This window comes from Heptranchias perlo, chromosome 37 (assembly GCF_035084215.1).
Source record: "Heptranchias perlo isolate sHepPer1 chromosome 37, sHepPer1.hap1, whole genome shotgun sequence".
Classification (NCBI taxonomy): domain Eukaryota; kingdom Metazoa; phylum Chordata; class Chondrichthyes; order Hexanchiformes; family Hexanchidae; genus Heptranchias; species Heptranchias perlo.
Window position 1 is genome coordinate 10903131 of NC_090361.1, and position 25522 is coordinate 10928652.

General features: G+C 47.6%; 2 protein-coding genes across 8 annotated transcripts in view; both read left to right on the forward strand.

Moving 5' to 3' along the window:
- Positions 1-2280: 2280 nt before the first annotated feature.
- On the forward strand, positions 2281-20943 carry LOC137304242 (uncharacterized). The gene is made up of 4 exons (XM_067972797.1): positions 2281-3548; positions 14709-14793; positions 16141-20831; positions 20924-20943. Exons 1-4 carry the CDS (start codon positions 2324-2326, stop codon positions 20941-20943), a joined length of 6021 nt encoding a protein of 2006 aa, XP_067828898.1. The 5' UTR covers positions 2281-2323.
- The window catches only part of LOC137304504 (protein Wiz-like), an 81436-nt gene continuing 76710 nt past the window's right edge, over positions 20797-25522 (forward strand). For all 7 annotated transcript variants that reach the window (XM_067973128.1, XM_067973129.1, XM_067973131.1 and 4 more), the window contains exons 1-2: positions 20797-21512; positions 22380-22721. In XM_067973128.1, the coding sequence (XP_067829229.1) occupies positions 21002-21512; positions 22380-22721 (853 nt within the window). In that variant the 5' untranslated portion in view covers positions 20797-21001. The remainder of the gene's footprint in view (positions 21513-22379; positions 22722-25522) is intronic.

Here is a 25522-nt window from a genome sequence, read left to right on the forward strand (position 1 = left end):
GATTTGCATTTATAAAGTGCCTTTCACCGTCTCAGGACGTCCCAAAGCGCATTACAGCCATTGAAGTACTTTTGACATGCAGTCGCTGTTGGAATGTAGGAAACGCGGCAGCCAATTTGCACACAGCAAGATCCCACAAACAGCATTGTGATAATGACCAGATAATCTGTTTTTTTAGTGATGTTGGTTGAGGGATAAATATTGACCAGGACACCGGGGAGAACTCCCCTGCTCTTCGAATAGTGCTGTGGGACCTTTTACGTCCACCTGAGAGGGCAGACGGAGCCTCGGTTTAATGTCTCGTCCAAAAGACGGCACCTCCGACAGTGCAGCTCTCCCTCAGTGCTGCACTGAAGTGTCAGCCTAGATTATGTGCTCAAGTCTCTGGAGTGGGACGCGAACCCACAACTTTGTGACTCAGAAGCGTGAATGCTATCCACTGAGCCAAGGCTGACCTCTAATGTTTAAATTGGATGTTGATTTTGGCCACATTTGTGGGCTGATTGACTGTGTATGTTCAGCCAGAAGAGAGTTCCCTCGCTGGACTTGAAAGTGAGTTTCACTGAAAAGCATCAAATAGTTGCAAAAATCATGGTCAGATTTTTGCTGTAGAAAGCTCCCCTCGATGGCTTGATGGGTAACTATACAACCAGTTCCAGTCCGCAATCTGTGCGTACTTAGCTCATCGCAGGCAGGACATTGAGGCAGGCTAAAAAGAGATATAATCAGCTAGACTCCCCACTCCTGATCCCAAGCCAGTGACCGCTGTTGGAAAATATGCAGACACGAGGTTCGACTGTGATGCACCCACGGTCGAATAGTCTACCAGCACTCGGCACCAGATGTGATGAATTAGGCGAGGTAAAGGAAGGCTACTAATACCCATAGGGTCAACGTGAGTCAATGCCCCCAGGAGAAGATATCAAGCGGGACGAATTTCTTCTGGTGTGTTCTGATTTTTGTACCTATGTTTTTGTTCAATGTTTGTGGAGTTTAATGGATGACATTATGGGCTGCATGTCCAAGCATTCTCTCACTGTGTTGTAGAGTGGGTTTGCCTGCATCATTCCTTTCTGTGGTGAGTTCTTGGATCATAGTTGATGCAGAGCAGAGGAACAGAAAATATTAGAGCTGGAGTAGCTATATTGACCTCCATATGAACTTACCAAGCCCTGACCTCAACAGCCTCTTACTGGGTGAACTCACAGAGGTCAATTGTTTACTTAACAGCAATTAAACAAAATACAGCAGATGCTGGAAATCTGAACTAAAGATACAAAATGCTGGAAACACTCAGCAGGTCAGACAGCATCTGTGGAGAGATGGGTGGGTTAACGTTTCAGGTCCATCACTTAAACATTGTACCCTTAAAAAAACACACACCTACACTTCAGCAGAAGAATAATACATTGTGTTTTGCATGGCATAAATTTACTATTCTTATGAAACGGTGTATCCTCTGACTTACGTGAGCATTGCAATGGTAGATTTGCTTACACTATATCTGGTGCAAATTGCCTGTCTGTCACATTTTTCTGTTACACTTCAAGTGTTACTCAAAATTCTGTGTTAGACTTCCACAAAACGCATAAAGAAACAGTTGGTCAATTGACACATGGCCAGAACGATACCAGGGATGAGGGACTTCAGTTATGTGAAGAGATTGGAGAAGCTGGGATTGTTCTCTTTAGAACAGAGAAAGTTAAGGGGACATTTAATAGAGGGGTTCAAAATTATGAAAGGTTTTGATAGAGTAAATAAGGAGAAACTGTTTCTGGTGACGGGAGGGTCGGTAACCACAGGACATAGGTTTAAGATAATTGGCAAAAGAACCAAGGAGAAGACGAGGAGAATTTTATTTACGCAGCTAGTTGTTATGATCTTGAATGCCCTGCCTGAAAGGGTGGTGGAAGCAGATTTTGTAGTAACTTTCAAAAGGGAAATGGATATATACTTGAAAAGGAAAAATTCACAGGGCTATGGGGAAAGAGCAGGGGGACTAATTGAATAGTTCTTTCAAAGAGCCAGCAAATGGCCTCCTTCTATGCTCTATGTAAAATCACTCAAGTTACAGACATTGTAGAATCAAAGAGGCAGCAGGATGTGTTTCGGAGAGAAGGAATTGAGGGATGTGCTGAAAAAGTGGGTTGGTGGGTTTGAGCTCAGTGCATAAGAGACCGGATTGTTGGGTCTAAATTGCCTATTTTTTTACCCGTTCCTCGAAGTTCTTATGTTCTAAATATTTTCTCTTCCAGTTGCATAGGAATTTTGATCATAAAGTACAAACCGTTTTGCAAGAGGGCATTGTTGTTCTATCAATTCAATGGAGAAGAATAATAATCAGGAACTAATACTATGGGATGAAGAAATGCAGACCAATGTCAACAAGGGATTTTGCAGCCCGGATGATGTGCTGAATCTGTCTGGAGATCAAATAATCAATGCTGGTTCAGGAGGAGAGGACAACAGCAGCTTGTGTGTCAGTAACATGAATGACCAGCCAGACATGGAAGAGTTAAGTGGTGGGAATACATGTCTGATGCAATGTGAACAGACCCTCAGTGCACCCCTTGAGGACATCACAGGTGCCGACCAGCTGATGAGGACGCCTCTGAGCTCAAGGTCAAGGGTGGAATACGAAACCCAGTTGGAGGACCCTTCTGGTTGTAAACCAGTTAGTCCATTAGAGCAACAAGGCAGTGTTGAACACAAAGAAGCAATTGGATCAGAAGAAGGACCAATCATAGCCAAGCTCGGACCTGTTGCAACGCGCTCCACACTAACTGAGAATTTGAGGACTTCTGCTGCAAACGTGGGTGACCATTCAAATAACCATTTGAGTTCTTTTTCCACTTGCCTGCCCGAGAATATTTTAGACGGGATAAATTTGAACGTGTCGGAAGTAGGAGCTAAGGCGTTGATGGCACCGTATATCCAAGAGGAGCAGGACATTCACACAATAAATACTGTTCAGAGCACTACTGTAGATCGGATATTGTATGGGTTTGATTTAAGTTGTGAACGAGATGGAGACCAATACTCTTCATTGGACCAGATGACCTATGAGTATGATGTAGCTTGCGGAGAGGATGAAGTCCAATACACTTCTTTGGATCCCGTATCCTACAGTTTTGATGTATCCTGTGAACCAGAAGAAGATTTGAACACTTCAGTCGATCCAATGTCGTATGAGTTTGAGGTTGCTTGCGCAAGAGACGATGATGAAATGGTATGTTTTAGTCAAAGTACCCTTGATGGTGGCAAAGTTGGAGATGTTACACCAAGTGACAGCACTGGAAAGGCTATCAATAACGCACACTATGTCCTCCAGTCATGGTCTGATACAGAGCTGGTTATAGGATCACTTGAGCATCAAAGCAACATGGAACGTTCTTCAGGTGTTATACCCTTAAGAAGTGAAGACAGCTGCAAGAGAACGGCCGTGACTGAGATTTCTGTCAATGCGTCTCAAGACCAAATGCTGTCAGTGAAAGAGGTTTATCAAACAGAACAAGCTCTGACAAGTTTAGGGAAGGATTGTACTCCTGGTAAGTCTAAAGGATTCAATGCAGAATTGAACTTTTGTTGATGTATTTTCACACGTCCGAGAGCAGGCATGTCAAGACGTATCTTGTAGTCAACAGCGGGTGTGCTTGATGGAATTGCAAGTAAATCGGAAACATCTTCCTTTTTAAATTTTAAAAAATTTGCTGATTACTCCTCCCTACTTCCCGTGAAGGCATTAACTTCTTGCTGGGGTCAGTACTGAGCACCCTCCATTATTCTTGTGGGAGTCTAGACATTGAGTGTTGGCAGGTCACTTAGAGAGCAGGGAACGTCACAGCCAAGCCCTGATCCTATTCTCCCCTGATGTCCAAACATTCCTACCAGGCGTGGCTGGATAGCAATCAAGAGTGGGATCTGTGGCTGATGTTTCTTTCCCTTCGTAATCTGGGCGCGGAGGACGGTTGCAGCACCTTATCCCTGCCTTAGCTGAGATCGGCCAATTCAATACAGACAGGGCGTTCAACTTGGGTCCCTCCTAGTCTGTGATCAATATTCACTGGGGGAACTCGTTGAGCCACTGGGAGAAACTGGCTCCCTATTTTAAGGATTAGTCTTTGCATGTTTTGAGAGTTTACAATCCACGTTAGCTGCAAGAGGGAGCTGGACTGGTTCCTGACTGAGGCAGAGATCGCATCATATAGAAGGTAAGTGGATCAACAGATAACACTTGGTCCATGTGATCTCCTGGACTGGTTCTGATCGCCGGAGGGGGTCGGAGAAGAATTTTCCAGAGTATTTTCCCCCTTATTGGCCCTGGGTTTTTTCTCTGGTTTTATTTGCCTCTCCCAGGAGATTATATGGTTGAGGGGGGGGGGGGAGGGGGAGGGGGAGGGAGTGTCTAGTCAGGATGCTCCAGCCATCGTGAGTGTGAGGCACACTAGATGGACCAGCTGGTCTTTTCCTGCCTGTTTATTTTGTATGTTTGTAAAAAATATTGGCTAGTACGGTTTCTGGTGGTTACTGCGGCTCTCGTGCCAAAATTACCGCAGGCCAGCGGGAGAACCCACAGGGAAAGTCACCCGCGGGGTTTGGTGCTGTACTGCTTAATGTGTAGGCCCAGTTATTGCACCCCTTGTCAAATGATTTCATATCAAGTTTCTTCAAATATTGTTGCCTGCCCTGAATGAAATCTTGTTACAAAGTATCCTTTTGCTGATAAAACCTTCAGCCACTCTGTGGTTTCACTTGTACTACAGTTGCTACATTGCTGGCACACAATGTACACCTTCAAGATAGCTGCTCAGTCAGCATGACAGTCCTTTGTTTTGGATTACAAATAGGAACTGTGTTGATACATGTCAATCTTAAACAGTCTCCTCTCTGCTGGCTACAACCATCCCACGTGAAATGAATGGGGGTCATCTTAATCCAGTTCCTAGTGGGCGTGGGCCTGCAATGCAAAACGACATAATTACATAGAATTTACAGCGCAGAAACAGGCCCGACTGTACCTAATTTGCCACTAAGCTACAAGTGTTCAAAATTATGAGGGGTTTTGATGGAGTAAATAAGGAGAAACTGTTTCCACTGGCAGGAGGGTTGGTAATCAGAGGATACAGATTTAAGATAATTGGCAAAAGAACCAGCGAGGGAGATGAGGAGAATTTTTTTTTTAAAGCAGCAAGTTGTTATGATTTGGGATTCACTGCCTGAAAGGGTGGAGGAAGCAGATTTAACAGTAACTTTTCAAAGGGAATTGGATATATAGTTGAAAAGGAAAAAATTGCATGGCTAAGGGAAATGAGCAGGAGGGAGTGGGACTAATTGGATAGTTCTTTGAACGAGCCGGCACAGGCATGATGGGCCGAATGGCCTCCTTCTGTGCTGTAAGATTCTATGATTTTATGGCAGTCTCTCTCAGAAAGGCCACAATGTAGGTGGTGTTGAAAGTGCAACAGCGAGTGCTGTTCTGAGGTTTAGGGCAAGCCCATTGGGGCAAATGGTGGCTTACTCTCTATCTGACTGTGCTATATTTGATCTGGAAGTGCATGATATTGGGTGGCCAGATTGGAAAGTCTTCCATTCCATTGTGAAAATATCACCTGGATGACTGTAAACTCCAGACCCCAACAGCTGCCTTGTTAAAAACATAAGAAATAGGAGTAGGAGTAGGCCATTCGGCCCCTTGAGCCTGCTCCGCCATTCAGTCAGATCACGGCTGATCTTTGGCCTCAACTCCACTTTCCCGCCCGTCCCCATATCCCTTGATTCCTTCAGAGTTCAAAAGTCTATTGATCTCAGTCTTGAATATGCTCAATGTCTAAGCATCCACAGCCTTCTGGGGTAGAGAATTCCAAATATTCACAACCCTCTGAGTGAAGAAATTCCTCCTCATCTCAGACCTAAAGAACTGACCCCTTATTCTGAGACTGTTACTTTTTGTTTTATTCCTTCTCGGGATATGGGCGTTGCTGGCAACATAGGAACAGGAGTAGGCCATTCAGCCCCTCGTGCCTGCTCCACCATTTGATAAGATCATGGCTGATCTGTGATCTAACTCCATATACCTGCCTTTGGCAAGACTGACATTTGTTGCCCATCCCTAGTTGCCCTTGAGAAGGTGATGGTGGGCCGCCGCCTTGAACTGCTGCAGTCCGTGTGGTGAAGGTGCTCCCTTCTGATGCCTTTGCGCCTGCTAGATCGCTCGTGGTCACCCGCAGCCCCCTCCGATTTGCTGGGATGCATTCTCTGCCTCCCAGGCTAGTCACTCAGTTCAGTGAATCATTTGTTGGCTCGGTTCCTCTGCCTTCCCACCTGCTTGTCGCACCCTTGGCACTCATGAGACTGCAAAATGATCAGCCATCTGAAGTGATCCTGAGCTCTTGGTCAATTGCCCACACTCTTAAATCCTCTTACACTATTTTCTGGAAGTTGTTTATCTTGTAGTTAGCTCTCACACTTCATCATAAAATTGTGATTAAAGGAAAGAGAACTTAATACACCTCCCATTTATGTCACCAGTTCGCTAACATTAGTTCTCTAAGTAACATTTCAAATGTGCACATAGGAACAGGGGTAGGTCATTCAGCCCCTCGTGCCTGCTCCGCCATTTGATAAGATCATGGCTGATCTGTGATCTAACTCCATAAACCCGCCTTTGGCCCATATCCCTTAATATCTTTGATTGGCAAAAAGCTATCTATCTCAGATTTTAATTTAGCAATTGAGCTAGTATCAATTGCCGTTTGCGGAAGAGAGTTCCAAACTTCTACAACCCTTTGTGTGTAGAAATGTTTTCTAATCTCACTCCTGAAAGGTCTGGCTCTAATTTTTAGACTGTGCCCCCTACTCCTAGAATCCCCAACCAGCGGAAATAGTTTCTCTCTATCCACCCTATCCATTCCCCTTAATATCTTAAACTTCGATCAGATCACCCCTTAACCTTCGAAACTCTAGAGAATACAACCCCAATTTGTGTAATCTCTCCTCGTAACTTAATCCTTGAAGTCCGGGTATCATTCTAATAAACCTACGCTGCACTCCCTCCAAGGCCAATATGTCCTTCCGAAGGTGTGGTGCCCAGAACTGCTCACAGTACTCCAGGTGCGGTCTAACCAGGGTTTTGTATAGCTGCAGCATAACTTCTGCCCACTTGTACTCTAGTCCTCTCGATATAAAGGCCAGCATTCTATTAGCCTTATTGATTATTTTCTGCACATGTTCATGACACTTCAATGATCTATGTACCTGAACCCCTAAGTCCCTTTTGGACATCCACTGTTTTTAACTTTTTACCATTTAGAAAGTACCCTGTTCTATCCTTTTTTGATCCAAAGTGGATGACCTCACATTTGTCTACATTGAATTCCATTTGCCACAGTTTTGCCCATTCACCTAATCTATCAATATCACTTTGTAATTTTATGTTTTCATCTCCACTGCTTACAATGCCACCAATCTTTGTGTCATCGGCAAACTTAGATATGAGACTTTCTATGCCTTCATCTAAGTCGTTAATAAATATTGTGAATAATTGAGGCCCCAAGACAGATCCTTGCGGGACTCCACTAGTCACATCCTGCCATTGTGAGTACCTACTCTCTGTCGCCTTTCGCTCAGCCAACTTCCTAACCAAGTCCGTACTTTTCCCTCAATTCCATGGGCTTCTATCTTAGCTAACAGTCTCTCATGTGGGACCTTATCAAATGCCTTCTGGAAGTCCATATAAATAACATCCATTGACATTCCCATTCCCGTGTCCACTACTTTAGTCACCTCTTCAAAAAATTCAATCAGGTTTGTCAGGCACGACCTACCTTTCACAAATTCATGCTGGCTCTCTCTGATTAACTGAAAATTCTCGAGGTGTTCAGTCACCCTATCCTTAATTATAGACTCCAGCATTTTCCCCACAACAGATGTTAGGCTAACTGCTCTATAATTCCCTGGTTTCCCTCTCTCTCCTTTCTTAAAAAGCGGAGTGACATGTGCAATTTTCCAATCCAGAGGGACAGTTCCTGAATCTAGAGAACTTTGAAAGATTATAGTTAGGGCATCTGCAATGTGCTCACCTACTTCCTTTAAAACTCTTGGATGGAAACCATCTCGTCCTGGGGATTTGTCACTCTTTAGTGCTATTATCTTCTTCATTACTGTTGCTTTACTTATATTAATTTTATAGAGTCCCTGTCCCTGATTCAATATTAGTTTTCTTGGGATTTCCGGCATGCTATCCTCTTTTTCTACTGTAAATACTGATGCAAAGTAATCGTTCAACATGTCCGCCATTTCCCCTTGTCAATGACAATATCCCCATTTTCAGTTTTTAAGGGGCCAACACTGCTCCTGACCCCACCCTCTTTTTCCTAATGTAACTATAAAAGTTCTTCGTATTGGTTTTGATATCCCTTGCAAGTTTCTTTTCATACTCTGTTTTTGTAGCTCTTACTATCTGTTTTATGACCCTTTGTTGATCTTTGTATCTTTCCCATTCGCCAGGATCTGTGCCATTTTTTGCCTTATACTGTCCCTTACTTCTTTAGTTGTCCATGGCTGTTTTTTTTGGCAAGTAGAGTTCTTGCCCCTCGGGTATAAACCGATTCTGTATCACGTTAAATGTTTCTTTAAACATTTCCCACTGATCATCAGTCGTTTTACCCATTAACAGATTTGCCCAGTTTACTGTGGACAGTCTCTGTCTCATCCCATTGAAGTTGGCCTTACCCAAGTCTAGAATCTTAGCAGCTGACTCACTTTTTTCCCCTTTCAAACACTACATTGAACTCGATCATGTTATGATCGCTATTGGATAGATGTTCACGCACAGTTAAGCCGTTAACTAAATCTAGTATGACTTGCCCCCTTGTTGCCTCTAGGACATACTGCTATAGAAAACTATCCCGAACACACTCAAGAAATTCACTACCTTTCTGACAGTTGCTAGTCTGCTTTTCCCAATCTATGTGAAGGTTAAAGTCCCCCATTAAGACCACTATGCCCTTCTTACACGCTTGTCTAATCTCTGCATTTATACAATCTAACACTTCAGATCTGCTGCCAGGGGTCCTATTGCACCTTTATGTTTCTGCTGTGAAAAAAAAAGAAATACTTGCATTTATATAGCGCCTTTCAAGACCTCAGGAAGTCCTAAAGCGCTTTACAACCAATGAAGTTCCGTTGAAGTGCAGTCACTATTGTATTGTGGGAAACGTGGCAGCCAATTTGCACACAGCAAGAACCCACAAACAGCAATGAGATAAATGATCCGATAATCTTTTTTTTAGTGATGTTGGTTGAGGGATAAAAATTGGCCAGGACACCGAGGAGAATGCCCCTGCTCTTCTTCGGAATTGTGCCTTGCGATCTTTTACATCCACCTGAGAGGGCAGAAGGGGCCTTGGTTTAACATTTCTTCCGAAAGACGGCACCTCCCGACAGTCGACACTCCCTCAGTACTGCACTGGGAGTGTCAGCCTGGATTATGTGAGGTCAAAGGCAACACGTACACAGTTATATTTCTGTTGTTCCGACTGTGAGGAAATCCATCCCACAGAACAGAAGGTTCCGGCAGCCTGGGACCCTGAGGCACAATAAAATATAGAGAGCCCGTTAGTCAACACTGAGTGCCATGACCTTGGCATGTGGTACACATTATCCGTGGGTCCCTCAGTGACTTTGAGCAGCACATATCAGTACTTAAGTCTGAGCTAAAAGCTGTCGGGGAGGGTATGGAGGAGGGGGAGGAATGGTGCCCAAAACATTCTGGGTGGCATTTACCTGCATATGGCAAGCCAGTTAACTGGAGCCTCTGGTTAAAGGGAACGCTCTCTTAGGTTCAGACTAATTCCCGGTACATTCAAATGGTTTATTATGTCTAGTAATTGCATTGATCCAGTCTGGGCTTAGTATACATAATTACCTCAGACAACAGACCAGAGTTTATTGCGGGTAGTTAAGTGAGGAGGCTGGCCCTTTGGGACTAGGCCGCTTAGTTTTCTCATGAAGAGATGAAGCGATGTGTGAGTACTGGTGAAGGTTTTACAGGGCCTCCAGCTATTGCCATGTCCTAGGGGGTGTGTGAGTAAAAATACTGTGCAAATAGTACAGAGTGCATGCAAACTGTGAACATTTTACACTCTACTGTAAATAAAGCTCCCTCAAGTCTGCCTTAATCCAACCTTATTAGGGCACCCCCTTACTGCATTAGCATGACCTGACCACAACAGGCCTGCATTCAAGCCCAGAGTTGGAAATGCACCAAGTCGATCCTCATTTGCATGTGGCTCCTAAATTCCCTTTGTTGTCCTACCCAGGTTGGACACAGTTGTTACTGTGGGATTAGAGAGGGAGAAATGGATGCCAACGAAGAAAGAACTTGCATTTATATAGCGCCTGTCACAACTTTAGGACTTCCCCAAGAACTTTATTTTTCTTCAAATAGTGCCATGGGATCTTTTACATTCATGTGAGAGGGCAAACAGGGTCTCCGTTTCACGTCTCATCTGAAAGACGGCGCCTCCGACAGTGCAGCATTTCCTTAGTGGTGCACTGGGAGTGTCAGCCTAGATTATATGCTCAAGTGTCTGGAGTGGGACAGCAACCCACAGCCCTCTGACTTAGAGGTGAGAGAGTGTTACATCTGAGCCACGGCTGACACACTGACTTAGTGTGGAGGGGTGTGATTCGAACAGTACAGATGTACTCCATGCGTCTCGCGTATACTGACAATGTGGTTGGGACTCCACTTTCTCTCCTGCTTGTTGATTTTGTGTGTGGGCTAGCGATAGGGCCCTGGTGTGCTGTCTCCAACCAGCCTCTGGCCAGTGCTGCGCCAACTGTTGTTCCTCTGGAATGTGAGCTGTTTGAGCTTGCCTTCCTGACAACAAAGGAAAACAATTTCTTAATCCCCGGGCCAGTTACCATAAAAGTCTGACATGTCAGCCGCACCCCTCGTTTACAGTTTAAAGCCTTGTGGGTTTATATTGTAACACCCCTTGTATTACAGAATATGAAGAACGGGATGAAGTTGTAATGTGTGCTCCAGATTTTATTGTAATTTTGGAGAGTCTTAGCAGTTTTGTTTTCGAAGCAGAATGCGGGCCAGCAATGTGCATGTGTGTGCCTTTCACTTGATGTGCATGTTTCTGTGCTCCTCCCTCTTCCTCTCTCTGTATTTCTAAGGTGAGTTTTACAATACGTGCTCCAAAGACCACAGAGGAGCAGCAAGCTTAGTGCTTGCCCCTATTGCATTGAGCCGACTTCCCAGGTTTTCCTAGAATCATTCCCAATTATTCATTCATGGTGACCTCCTGGCCAATATTTGGTGGGGGAGAGGGAGGCAGGAAATTGCATGTAGACACAGACTTTGAAGGGCTCCAGCCATAATTTGAAATGATGGTAGTAATTTAAGGGATGGGTGGGGGGGATTGTTTGAGCCTTTCCAAAGGGTACAAATATTCTTTGTTTTTTACACTGTCCGTGGGCTGTAGGGTCAATGGACTTGGGTGGCAAAACACAAGGGAAGGCAGGAAACAGTGGTCAAGGGTTGAAGCAGTTCTGCACCCAGATCCCCTGTCTGGTGCTGTAGAGGCTTGCTCAGCTTGGCACCCCCCCCCGCCCCCACAGAGGGCAGCAGTGCCTGGCAGCCAGGGTCAGTGCCGATAACGGATGTGAAAGAAGATGGCGCACCTTAAGGACATTGCCAAACACTGCCCTTTATCAGGGAGATGGCCCAAGTATGTACGACACAAAGTGTTGCCTGTCGACCTGTTCCACGTTTATTGCTGGCCCATACCGAGCTGCCATACCACCACCAAGTTCTCAGTGGCTTATCATTAATAACCATACTCCAGGCCTGTGCCTGTGTGAGAAGCCTTAGCTGGACAGCAAGAAACAGTTCTCAGCATGCCTACAACTACTTGAAATTTTTATGACTGATTGTCAGACTGACCATTCAAAAAGCATGCCATGACTTGCTGTTAGTAATTTTCCAGTGGAGGGACAGGGATTACAAAGAATTAAAATTCCTCCAGTGAAAATACTGAAAGAAATTCAAATTTTAAATAGCCATGAGAACCAGCTAAAGAATGAACTATAACATTTTTTGAGGTAACTTTGAAAGCAAAAACCTGTATACTGTATGCTAGCTGATATCCTGGAACTACAGTCAACAAGTACAGTGAGAAAGTCGAACATAGATGGATCTGAAGGTAAATCTGATGAATGGAAAAAAGACTTGTCCAAGAGGCTTTTATATTTTGTAACATTCTACATGGTTGTGCTAGCTGCATTTCATTTATTTCTTTTGTTCAAGTCCCACTCTAGAGCCTTGAGTTCATTATCTAGGCTGACATTTCAGTGTAGTACTGAAGGAGTGTTGCATTGTGGGTGGTGCCATCTTTCGGATGAGAGGTTAAACCCTCTCAGGTGGACTTAAAAGATCCCATGGCACTATTTCGAAGAAGAGCAGGGGAGTTCTTCCCCAGTGTCCAGGCCAATATTTATCCCTCAACCAACATCACTGGAAGAAAATCCAGAATATCTGATCATTATCATTGCTGTTTGTGGCACCTTGCTGTTAAGTCTAGATCTTCCTGTAAAGTAATTGCTTCCAATTCCCCCAGTTTATTTCCCGTGCATTGCAGTACGTGCATTTGAAAATTTTTCTGTTTTTTTTTTTGTCTAAGCTACCTCTTAACTTTTACTTCAGTCTTTTCCCTGCTTCTAACTAGCCCATTTTATTTCATTCCTTTACTCCATAATTCCTCTTGCTAAATCGTTTTCTGTATGAATATTATCCTCATCAATTTCTTCCTTCGCTATTAGCTGATTTTGGTTGGTTCTGTTTTGCCATTACCTCCCCTTATTAGTTTAAATACCTCGTTACTTCCCTATTTAACCACTTTGCCAGTACATTAGCATCCTCCCTGTTCAGACCTAGCCCATCCTTGCAGAACAGCTCCCATCTGTCCCAGAATTGGTACCAATGTCCAACAAATTGGAATCCCTCTTTCTGACACCACTCCTTTAGTCATGCACTAATTTCCCTAATCTCTTTGTCCTTTTCTAATCTGGGGCATGTCTGGGTTAGTAATCGTGACATTACCACCTGTGAATTCCTGCTCCTAATTTTCTCATCTTGCAGGACTTCAAGCTTTCCATTACTTACATCATTGGCTCATAATGGACCAACGATGACTGGTTGCTCTCTCACCCACCCCCTTCCCTCTTCTTTGCAAAGTCACCTCCAGTCTTTCTTTACTCAGAGAGTGGTTAGAATGTAGAATTAGCTACCACATGAAGTAGTTGAGACAAATAGCATAGATGCATTTAAGGGGAAGCTAGATAAGTACATGAGAACATAAGAACATAAGAAATAGGAGCAGGAATAGGCTATACGGCCCCTCGAGCCTGCTCTGCCGTTCAATAAGATCATGGCTGATCTTCGACCTCAACTGCACTTTCCCGCCCGATCCCCTTATTCCTTGATTCGCTTAGAGTCCAAAAATCCATCGCGCTCAGTCTTGAATATACGCAACAACTGAACATCCTTAGGGAGAAAGGAACAGAAGAATATGTTAATAAGGAGAAATGAAGTAAGGTGGGAGGAGGCTCATGTGGAGCATAAATACTGGCATAGACCTGTTGGGCCAAATGGCCTGTGTCTGTGCTGTAAATACTATGTATGTGATATGTCCCTTTCTCAAAGCTTCTGGTATTGTTGAACTGAACTGTAAAAGATTGTGTTAACCCCTCTAAATATTGAATCCCCTATCACTACTGCATTTCTAGCTGTTTTGCTATCACAGGTCAGTATATCCTTCCTGAGGTGCGGTGCCCAGAACTGAATGCAGTACTCCAGGTGCGTCTGACCGGAGCTTTCTACAACTGTAGCATGACTTCCACCCCATTGTATTCCAGCCCCATTGAGATATGAAGGCCAACATTCCATTAGCCTTTTAAATTATTTTTTGTACTTGTCCACTAGCTTTTGTTGATTTCTGTACGTGGACCCCTAAATCTCCCTGCTCCTTCACTGTGTGTGTGTGTGTGTGTATGGGATCTCAGCAAGGCCCTACCATCGTCCTCAATGTCCCTAGAAAAGCAGGCTACTGTTTTCATTGGCGATCGCCATCTCTAGTGCAGACAGGATCGGGCTTTGCAGTGATGCCCACTGTGATTGATACTCACTGGCCAGGCTCACTGGTGAATAGTCCCCACTTGACTGAGTTACAAGAGGCCAACCTGTGTGTGTAGAATCATACCCCAAACCAGAATCAACACCGTCAGTAGAGGGATAAGGGGACGTAACCTTAAAATGAGAGCCAGGCTATTCAGGAGAGAAGTTAGGAAACACTTTTTCACACAAAGGGTGGTGGAAGTGTGGAACTCTGTCTCACAAAAAGCAGTAGATGCAAGTTCAATTAATAATTTTAAATCTGAGATCGATAGATTTTTGCTAGCCAAGAGTATTAAGGAATATGGAGCCAAGATACAGATCAGCCATGATCTCATTGAAGGGTGGAGCAGACTTGAGGGGTTGAATTGCCTACTCCTGTTCCTATGTTCCTCGTTCCAGAAGGATGGAGCAACCTGCTAACTAGCGGCAGATCCTTGGGTTCATTGCACTGAACACCCTGCTAATCTGACGACGTGAGTGGGGAGCAAGCTTATATACGAACTTATTGAATTTCTTTCAGCAGAAATGAAGCCATATCCGGACTACTGTGAACCAGCAACTTTATGCTATCAGTATCTCAGCCCCTCACAGGACAAGGAGCCCAGTCAGTAAGTGTAAAACCAAGTATAGAACTTCCTTTTCTTGTATTCTTTGTTTAGTTCGGGTCCTGGTAAACGCATTACCTTGTGGTACAATGCCACGAAGGCCGGGAAGATGCTGACTGTTCTGGCGTGTCTTTACAGATTACATTTGGTCCATATGATCTCCTGGACTGGTTTCGATTGCCTGAGGGGGTCGGAGAGGAATTTTCTAGAATATTTTTTCCCTTATTGGCCCTGGGGTTTTTTTTTTGCCTCTCCCAGGAGATGACATGGCTGGGGGAAGGGGAGGAGGGGAAGCGGGGTGAGGGAGAGAAAGCGTTTAGTCATGGTGTGTGGGGCAGGCTTGATGGACCAGCTGGTCATTTCCTGCCTGTCAATGTCAAATGTTCGTAAGTCAGCTGCAGCACCTGTTGAAGAATTACAAGTAGCCTTGGTGTCCCTGGGCTAGGGAAGAGTAAAGTCAGCTTAGAGTTCCTGCTCCTGATCCCTTTGTGGTGAGAATGTGGAACTCGCTATCACATGGAGTGGTTGAGGCGCATAGCGTAAAAAATTTAAAGGGAAGCTGGATAAGTACATGAGGGAGAAAGGAATAGAAGGATATGTTGATAGGGTTAGATTAAGTAAGGTGGGCGGAGACTCGTGTGGGGAATAAACACTGGCAAAGACCAGATGGGCTGAATGGCCTGTTTCGGTCCTGTAAAATTCTATGTAATTCTATGATTGCTATCCAGTGACCCCCACCCCAATGGAAATTGCATGTGACGAGATTCACTTGGGTCACGTGAGTAGTTGGGTGAGGCGGGCGGCCTACACCTGTGAACCTGCACCCTAGCAAGAGTCAGTGCTTTAGTAAGAGGCGAGATTATGGGGGTGGGCGGGGGAGAAGGATCCAAGCATTAAGACTACTTAAGTCGATAGTTCAGGTGGAATGAAGGAAACTGTTGGTATCTATTTTTACATTGATGAAGAGCAGTTCTGTTCGGGGTGATTTTGATTGAGGTTTATAAGATGATGAAGGGACTAGATTGTGTGTGTGTCGACAGTTGCCCAAGTCCTGAAGCTCGGTTTTAGTCAAATAACCTCTTAATGTCACATAATATATGTAGTTGGTGGAGGAGGGGGGTTTTCTTTTTAAATTCTGAGACTGGATTGTGCCGCACAATTGGTGGAAAAGGGGAGGAGCCCTTTTTGCTGCAACAATGGTATCGCATGCTTGATGCTGTCGCTTGATATAAAGTAAGGGGTGGGGAGAAGGTCACAGTCATCAATCACCTTGATGAAGACACATGCACAAAATAAATGAGAGTTGCTGCTTCTCTTGATAATGCTGTCTCAATCTGTGTCTGCGTTCAGGTTGGGGATGGATGAGTGCTTCAGTAAGCAGCGTGATGGTGGCAGCGTAGAACCAACCAATACCTCAGTGACCAATTACACTCTGAGCCTTTGTCAAGCTGCGTCGTGGGATTGTTCGACCGCACCAGACACAGACTGTGTGGAAAAGCCTTCTCATTTCACTGGAAAAATCTCTGAAGAATCTTCACGGGTTACCTCAGCTGTTCCATCGAACGAAATTTCGTCAAGCCTCGATGGTAGCGCCGTTCTTGGCCTTCCAGCCCTGGGCAGCGTGGAGAGGCCTGGTCTAACTGGCCAGGTTGCCCAAGTTACTGAAAAGGAGACTGAGGCGATTCAGCCTGAAGTCCCTTTGTTCGTTGCCATTGCACCATTACCCGATGACAAAGAGATATCTCAGGATCGGCTTCCTAGTCAAAATGGGGAAGCCTTGACTGAACCTGTGCTGATCCAAACCGGGCCGAACGTTAGTCCTACAAGAAACGAGGAGGTCGTTGGCGAAGTTGCGATGTCTTCTCCAGCTGATGCCTCAAGTCTTGTGTCAGTGCAGCCTTCAACCTCAGGGGAACTCTCCGTTCCAACCTCAACCTCAACCTCAACGGCAACCATATGTCGACCGGCAGTGACATTTACGGCGAAGAACGTGAAAGCAGCGGAAGGAGGAGCAGGAGCAAGCCCTGACCGTGACTCAGAAGCAACGTCTGAACAACTCTGTCTGCCCAAGAACGAGGCGAGACCAGTCTCTGAAGAGAATATGGAGTCAGGAGAATTCTTTAAGCCAGTCTCCTCTGCTAAACCAGCTGCTTCAGTCACAAGCAGAGAGCAGCAACGAGATATTATACAGTTAGATGATTTTTCAGAAATGTCTAAAGTAGCCAGAGAGAAAACACCGTCGCTTTTAAGGGAGAGAAGTGAAAATGAGGAGACAGCAGCAGAAGGGTTGGAAGTGTCGTCGAGCAAAGAATTGCCAATAGAATGTAAAGCAATTACCAGAGAGACCCCAACGCTTTTATCCGACGTTGCTGGAATGGAATCAGAGGACACCTTTAAGCCAAGAGCAGACCTTTCAGACGAGCATATCAAGGTCAGTAAATACCCGAATATCAATAGGGATTACCAAGTGGATTGTGTCAAGCCATTATGGACACCTACACCAGGGCAAACCTTGCCCAGTGCGTGCGACACTGAGAAAGAGTCCTGTGTGGCACCTGTTGACGTGGCAGCAAGTAACCCCATGCCCTTGGGTGAACCATCTCTTTACACCTGCACCAAGTGCAGCGTTTATTTCCAGGACAAGGAGTACTTGCACAGGCACATGCTCGATCACTTCGACGGGCAGAGTGAGGAAGGTTTTGCGGGCGGGGCACGTCCGTTCACCTGCCACGAGTGCGGTCACGCCTTCTGCGACCCGGCCTCCCTTCGGAAGCACATGAGTCTTCACCAGGCGCGCAGGGCAAGCTTCATGGAGGCCATACAGGAGCTGAAAGACCCATGGAGCGAGGGGCACCCGGCCAGACTGCAGTGCCCTCAGTGCACGTTTGGCACCAACTCCACAAAGTTGTTTGTTGAGCATGCCAAGGTGCATGTCAACAAGACATCTCACCCATGCCAACTCTGCAAGTTCCTGGCAGCCACGGCCAAAGAACTTCAGGAGCACAAGTTGCGTTTTCATCCGGTTAAGAAAAGCAAGGCTCTGCGCGCACCCGGTCCCAGGATGCTACCTCAGAGCGCCAAAATGAATCTGCATGTGAACAAGGAAAGCCTGTCCACCAAGCAAGTTGAGAGTATGTATAAAGACCATATGAAATTCAGCCAACAACACCTCTATCAGCAGAAACCGGGCTGCCCTCCGGAGAGGTTGGCCAGGCCATCTACCAGTCAAGGAGCTGCGGATTTGCGTAGCCAATCCGATAAATGTGAAAACTCTCAAATGTTTCTGCCGTCCAGTAGTTTGGATCACAAGCCGGAGAGAATGTCACTGCCTTTGACCGCAAAAGGCCCTTCTCGCTATCAAGGTGACCATCCTCTGATGTTCCAAGGGGGCTTGATGAACAAAACGGCGCTTGACGTCACTGAAAGGAAGAACGCAAAGCTAAAAATGCACTCCCTGGTAGGCATAACGAAGCAGGCCAGGCTTCCCAATGCGCAGTACAAGCCCTCAATGGGCTTGTCCGAGTACTCGGACCTGCGAGAAGGTAAAGGGACAGTCCTTTTCCCCTTGGCGAAGGAAAGCTATAGTCCACAAAAAGGGGCAATCTATCCCACCAGTGGCCCGCAAAAGAAGAAAATGGAGGTGGATGGAGAAGGTGGCGCAAATCAAGGAAATGCTTTAACGTACAGAAAAATAATAATTGACCACTTCTCATCCAGAACGACCAACAGTGGACCTCCAGTCCACAAGGGCATTGTGAGAGTAAAGACCTATGAAGAGGGGGCTGCAGGAAATAAAACTTGCAATGTTTTATTTAAAGGTCAACTAGAGAATCTCAAGCACAAAGCATCAGGATCAACAGGATTTCGTATTCAGATAAGTGATATAAAAAGTCTTCATGCTAAGAAAGGAAGGAGGTTGACAGAACCAACTGCTGCCTCTTGCAGGCCTAGAACAGTCAAGAAACGCACAAAAGATATGCTGGCAACCATTAATATTCCACAAGATCTTCCAGTTGACCAGCATCAACAATTAGTGAGGATGACTCCTTTAATATTGCTTGAAAAAATGGAAAGCCAATCAGAATGTGAGCCCATCCCAGATGAAAAGGAGTTGAATTCTTTCACGGAACCCAAGGAAACCCATTCACAACATGAACCCAAGGAAACCCATTCACAACGTGAGCCCAAGGAGGGCCGTTCGCCAGGTGAGCCCAAGGAGGGCCGTTCGCCAGGTGAGCCCAAGGAGGGCCGTTCGCCAGGTGAGCCCAAGGAGGGCCGTTCGCCAGGTGAGCCCAAGGAGGGCCGTTCGCCAGGTGAGCCCAAGGAGGGCCGTTCGCCAGGTGAGCCCAAGGAGGGCCGTTCGCCAGGTGAGCCCAAGGAGGGCCGTTCGCCAGGTGAGCCCAAGGAGGGCCGTTCGCCAGGTGAGCCCAAGGAGGGCCGTTCGCAAGGTGAGCCCAAGGAGGGCCGTTCGCCAGGTGAGCCCAAGGAGGGCCGTTCGCCAGGTGAGCCCAAGGAGGGCCGTTCGCCAGGTGAGCCCAAGGAGGGCCGTTCGCCAGGTGAGCCCAAGGAGGGCCGTTCGCCAGGTGAGCCCAAGGAGGGCCGTTCGCCAGGTGAGCCCAAGGAGGGCCGTTCGCCAGGTGAGCCCAAGGAGGGCCGTTCGCCAGGTGAGCCCAAGGAGGGCCGTTCGCCAGGTGAGCCCAAGGAGGGCCGTTCGCCAGGTGAGCCCAAGGAGGGCCGTTCGCCAGGTGAGCCCAAGGAGGGCCGTTCGCCAGGTGAGCCCAAGGAGGGCCGTTCGGAAGGTGAGCCCAAGGAGGGCCGTTCGCCAGGTGAGCCCAAGGAGGGCCGTTCGCCAGGTGAGCCCAAGGAGGGCCGTTCGCCAGGTGAGCCCAAGGAGGGCCGTTCGCCAGGTGAGCCCAAGGAGGGCCGTTCGCCAGGTGAGCCCAAGGAGGGCCGTTCGCCAGGTGAGCCCAAGGAGGGCCGTTCGCCAGGTGAGCCCAAGGAGGGCCGTTCGCCAGGTGAGCCCAAGGAGGGCCGTTCGCCAGGTGAGCCCAAGGAGGGCCGTTCGCCAGGTGAGCCCAAGGAGGGCCGTTCGCCAGGTGAGCCCAAGGAGGGCCGTTCGCCAGGTGAGCCCAAGGAGGGCCGTTCGCCAGGTGAGCCCAAGGAGGGCCGTTCGCCAGGTGAGCCCAAGGAGGGCCGTTCGCCAGGTGAGCCCAAGGAGGGCCGTTCGCCAGGTGAGCCCAAGGAGGGCCGTTCGCCAGGTGAGCCCAAGGAGGGCCGTTCGCCAGGTGAGCCCAAGGAGGGCCGTTCGCCAGGTGAGCCCAAGGAGGGCCGTTCGCCAGGTGAGCCCAAGGAGGGCCGTTCGCCAGGTGAGCCCAAGGAGGGCCGTTCGCCAGGTGAGCCCAAGGAGGGCCGTTCGCCAGGTGAGCCCAAGGAGGGCCGTTCGCCAGGTGAGCCCAAGGAGGGCCGTTCGCCAGGTGAGCCCAAGGAGGGCCGTTCGCCAGGTGAGCCCAAGGAGGGCCGTTCGCCAGGTGAGCCGAAGGAGGGCCGTTCGCCAGGTGAGCCGAAGGAGGGCCGTTCGCCAGGTGAGCCCAAGGAGGGCCGTTCGCCAGGTGAGCCCAAGGAGGGCCGTTCGCCAGGTGAGCCGAAGGAGGGCCGTTCGCCAGGTGAGCCGAAGGAGGGCCGTTCGCCAGGTGAGCCGAAGGAGGGCCGTTCGCCAGGTGAGCCGAAGGAGGGCCGTTCGCCAGGTGAGCCGAAGGAGGGCCGTTCGCCAGGTGAGCCCAAGGAGGGCCGTTCGCCAGGTGAGCCCAAGGAGGGCCGTTCGCCAGGTGAGCCCAAGGAGGGCCGTTCGCCAGGTGAGCCCAAGGAGGGCCGTTCGCCAGGTGAGCCCAAGGAGGGCCGTTCGCCAGGTGAGCCCAAGGAGGGCCGTTCGCCAGGTGAGCCCAAGGAGGGCCGTTCGCCAGGTGAGCCCAAGGAGGGCCGTTCGCCAGGTGAGCCCAAGGAGGGCCGTTCGCCAGGTGAGCCCAAGGAGGGCCGTTCGCCAGGTGAGCCCAAGGAGGGCCGTTCGCCAGGTGAGCCCAAGGAGGGCCGTTCGCCAGGTGAACCCAAGGAGGGCCGTTCGCCAGGTGAACCCAAGGAGGGCCGTTCGCCAGGTGAACCCAAGGAGGGCCGTTCGGAAGGTGAACCCAAGGAAGGCCATTCACAGCGTAATCCCATGGAAACTCATTCACAATTCATGAACAGCCATTCACAATGTAAACCCAAGGAAAGCCACTCACAATGTAAACCCATGATCAGCCATTCACAGCGTAAACCTATGGGAATCTATTCACAATGTGAGCCCAAGGAAACCCGTTTACAATGCGAACCCATGGGAAGCTATTCTCAATGTGAGCCCATCTCTGAAGAAAGAGAATTAGATTCTTCTATGGACGCACAGGTAGACAAAGGTAGCTTTTGGGATGTACCCAGTGAAGATCTGCCAATAGATCTGATGAAAAAGTCTAAAGACCTCTTGAGCAGGAATTTGTTACGCATGTTCCCACTGGAAGAGAGAGAATGCCCCTACTGTCCAGATAAATTCCACACTGGAATAGGTCTGGCCAATCATGTACGAGGACACCTTAAACGAGTTGGCATCAGCTACAATACGCGCCATTTCATTAGTGCAGAAGAGGTCACTGCTATTGAAAAGGAGTTCTCATTACAGAAGCTGAAGAGAAAAGGTAAATCTCTTTGTCACTTTGCTTGTACAGTACATTGAGTAGACTGCAGTCTCTGACTTATTAATTTACAGAGTTTGACTTGAACACTAAAATAAAGGCTGCCCAGTTGGGAAATGCATAGCATGGTTTATACTGAACCCTACAGACCAAGAATGTCCCAGGTTCATTGCCCAGTCTGGGCTTTAGCTCTGGATGAGAATGGGGTTGCTCTAGTTGGTCTTGGCATGCTTGGGGAGAGAGGGGGGAGGTGGGGAGAAGGAGGAAATCAACCTGGCTTCCTGCTCCTGCTCACTATCCAGTGATCCCTGCTGGAAAGTCCACATGTGAGGAGGTTGGATGAGGATAGGATCCAATGTGATGCCCTCCTCAGTCAAATAGCCTGCTAACGTTCACCGTCCAGGCACACGCCATGGCAATTTGGGTGAGGTACCCCAGGGGCTTCTGTCACCTGTGGAGTTGTACCGCCCTCATCTTCAAGCAAAGAAAGTTGGGAAAAATCAGGCAAAAAGGCTGGGGAATTTTGCTGTTTTTAACTCCCTCTATAGGATTTACTATTGGATTATTGCTCGCGGTGAATTAGAGGTTATTCTTTTGCAAAGAGGGGGGGGTTACTGGGATGTGAGTGTGGGGGAAGGGTGCCCCTGGGATTTGGAAAAAATATCGAGACAGATGTGCTCAGAGACGGGTGCAGAAATGTGCATGTTGCCAGCGCGATGTCTGGTGTAGGCGAAACACCAGACTTTTAGACCTGTAGCCAAATCGCTAGGTATCTTTAAGATGTGATTTGCGAAAGAATGTTTCATTGGTGTTATTAAAAAAGAAAGCGTTACTCCCTTTACGATTTTGCTCGTCTTTTTTTTTCCTTAGCGTTGAAGTTCCGCGGCGGCAGCGTGGAAAAGTGCAACCTGTGCGGCGCCAGTTTCGATTCCCGGGCCGGGATGTCGAGCCACGCCCGTGCTCACCTACGAGAACTCGGCGTGATGACCTGGAGCGCCACCAGCTCCCCGATTGACCTGCTGAACGAGCTCCTTCAGGACCTGGCCCTGCCTGGCTTGACCGAGGGCAAGTCCCTGCCCGACGCTGCCCCCAAAGGACCCCGAGGCTATGGGCCAGGAGCCACGGCGGCAGGGTCGGAGGCGCCAAAGCCGCGCCCGCTGGCCAAGTTGCTTGCGCCCGCAAACAGCCATTCAGCGCCACTGAGAAACAAGGGTGAGTTGCACAGTGAGTACTGTATGTGGGTCCGTGTGAATTGTATTGCTCACCCTGCTTACATGTTGCCAAGAGTCCCCTGACATTCACTTGGACTCTTCTGAGGGTACATTTGCTCATTTAAGTGTCATAATTGGGCCAGTTGGTGCCCCTACAGAAAATACAGGTCCTCGTGGTGAGCTGATGTCTATATGGATCGTTACAAAAAATGTCTTTTCTTCCTCTCGCTGCATACTATTTGATTCCACAATAATCATTGTTGTTCTAAAATTCCTCTCTCATTACCTTTAATCTCCAAATACATTGTGCTATGTACACTTCCTCCTCACTGAATCTTCACTGTGCTGAAATCAGGACTTTTCGTACCCGTTGCCTATTCTGACTCGTCGTGTCTTTGGACCTCGAGACTGTGCAACTCCTTGCCTCCCTCAGCCTTCCCTTCCTCCTCAATCCACAGTCATTTAATACCCAAGCTTGGCATCAAGCTTCTTGATTTATCTTGTCTTCTGCAACCTACCCTTTCTGACCTTGATGCTTGGCCCTTTACTTGGGTTTCTCATGCAAGGGCAACTTTGCTGAAGTCAAGTTCAAAGCTTTTTCTGTATCGTTTAATAATCGTATCTGGGCAAAATCCATGAAAATGAGGGACTTGATTTGATGGTGAGCAATAAAAAAAATCTGCAATAAAAAAATCTGCACCGTCCAGATATTTGGAGAGTTTTCCAAAGGATGGGGGAATAGATTCCCCAGGGAACTGGTCCCCACCCATCTAGGGCCAGAGGACTCTGCACAGTGTGTGTGTGTGAATCTCTCCTACCTTGTATTTATGGCAGTAGAGTGGGTGGGATTTGTGATTGGGAGGATTTTGTGTATATGCTCAGGGAGGAAGGATGAGGCAGTTTGTTTGTGAGATGTGGTCTCATTACTGAAACAGCCCAGGTCAGGTTGGCCCAGTTTGTAAGATAGTCATAAGCGTACCTAAACTGGTTCTTCCAGCCAAATTTAAAAGGACGTAGTGTTGCACCGGGATTTCCTGCACCTTACAGTCCAGTCTGGGGCAGTGCCTCTGGAGACATCCATCCCATCATTTCTGATTTCAGGTGCCATCTGCAAGACCATCGTGTTTAGGTGCAGAGCAGGAGGATCTGAGGGTAATGACTCTCGTTCCTGCCAGAACCTGCCTTTGGCAAAATTAATAAAGGCCTGCACCAATCTTCCAGCCCGCTCACACTCAGCCCCTCTGCTCCCCCGACCCACACCAAACTTGTCCCCTCTCTTCCCCCCGAGAGCACTCACAGAGTGATGTCCCACCTTCCTCACACGCGGCCTCTCTCTGCCCGATCTGACCTGATCTGTATATCCTTTCCCCACTCCCCTGCTGCTGTCTAGTCTGAGGAGAAGTGAAAAGTCTGAGGTACTTCAGCGTGTCCTTTAAAGAATATCTTAAAACAGTGGTTTCTTTTAAAGTTGCATTGCTCCAATTTAGTTATGTTTTGGGATTGCTGTATTCATTAAAATAATTGGTACTTTAAGAAAAAAATATTACCAAGTTACTTTCACTAGAAACTTTTACCATTTGATTTCGAATATAGGGATAGGAATTCAGGTGCGGCCATTATTGGGGAGATTGGAAGGGGGGCGGCGGGGGAACGAAGGCCAGGGGAGAGGAGATTGGAGGCGGCGGGGGGGGGGCGGGTGAAGTGGAGGCCAGGGAGAATCGGGGAGCAGCAGCGATCGGGGGAGGGGAGTGCGGTGGCCCTCGTTCTTTAATCTGGGGGTTGGGAGGATCACTCCTCCTTCTGGCTCGACATTCAGCTAAGTATATATCAAAAACCTACCTTGTTGGTTGCAGGCGGTCCCAAGGTCTGGTTTTACTGAGTGCGGCCAGCGCCAGCTGCCTCAAGGCAAACCAATCTTGCGGGGTGGGGCGGGGAGGCCCTTTGCATATGCAAATAAGGGGCTTAATGCCTGTTTCAGGCATGGGCACTGGGCGACAATTTTTCGTCCTTTCCTAATATGGCGGTCAGTGCACTTCTGGCCCGAATTGTGCGTGTGCTTCCTGCCTGCCATATTGGGGGCTGAGTAGGCCGGTTAGTACCTGAAAAGAGGGCGGTGTGCTGCCGAATTTATAGGCCACAGTGTTTTAATGATGTTTGGAAAGTAATTTAGTGAAAGGGCTCAAATAATACTGTGATTTTGAATTTATGGGTGGAGACCCTCTAACTCCACTTTACCTAAAGACTACACTTAGTCTTCACACCCCATGTGCAACACCAGGTTAACATATATTAATTATTTGAGAACATTGAAAGAACACAGGTAAGGAGGTTCTGTAATATTAGTGCTGCCAACATTGAGTTAGTCTCATTGGATAGAGGTGGCAGAGAAAGCCAGTTATTCAGGCATTGGTGAAAATATGATCGTGAGTTTGTTTAAACTGCTGGTCCCTGGATGCAGCATGACATCCTATAGCCTGTGAGATGCCTCTGGTAAGAATATCCAGTGACTGCAGTTGAACTAGGTGTTAAGGAGAGGGGCAGCGATTGTTTGCTCTGGATGCGTGTCAGGGATGCAGTCAAGCTGACATGAAAAAACTTTGAGCCTTTTTTCATTTTTTCACAAACGAGAAGGAGAAAAAAAAGCCATAAATATCAGATAGTCACTAGTAAATCCAATAAAGAATTCATGAGAAATTTCTTTACCCAGTGAATAGTTAGAATGTGGAATTTGCTACCACATGGAGTAGTTGAGGCGAATAGCATAGATGCTTTTAAGGGGGTTCTAGATAAGTACATGAGTCA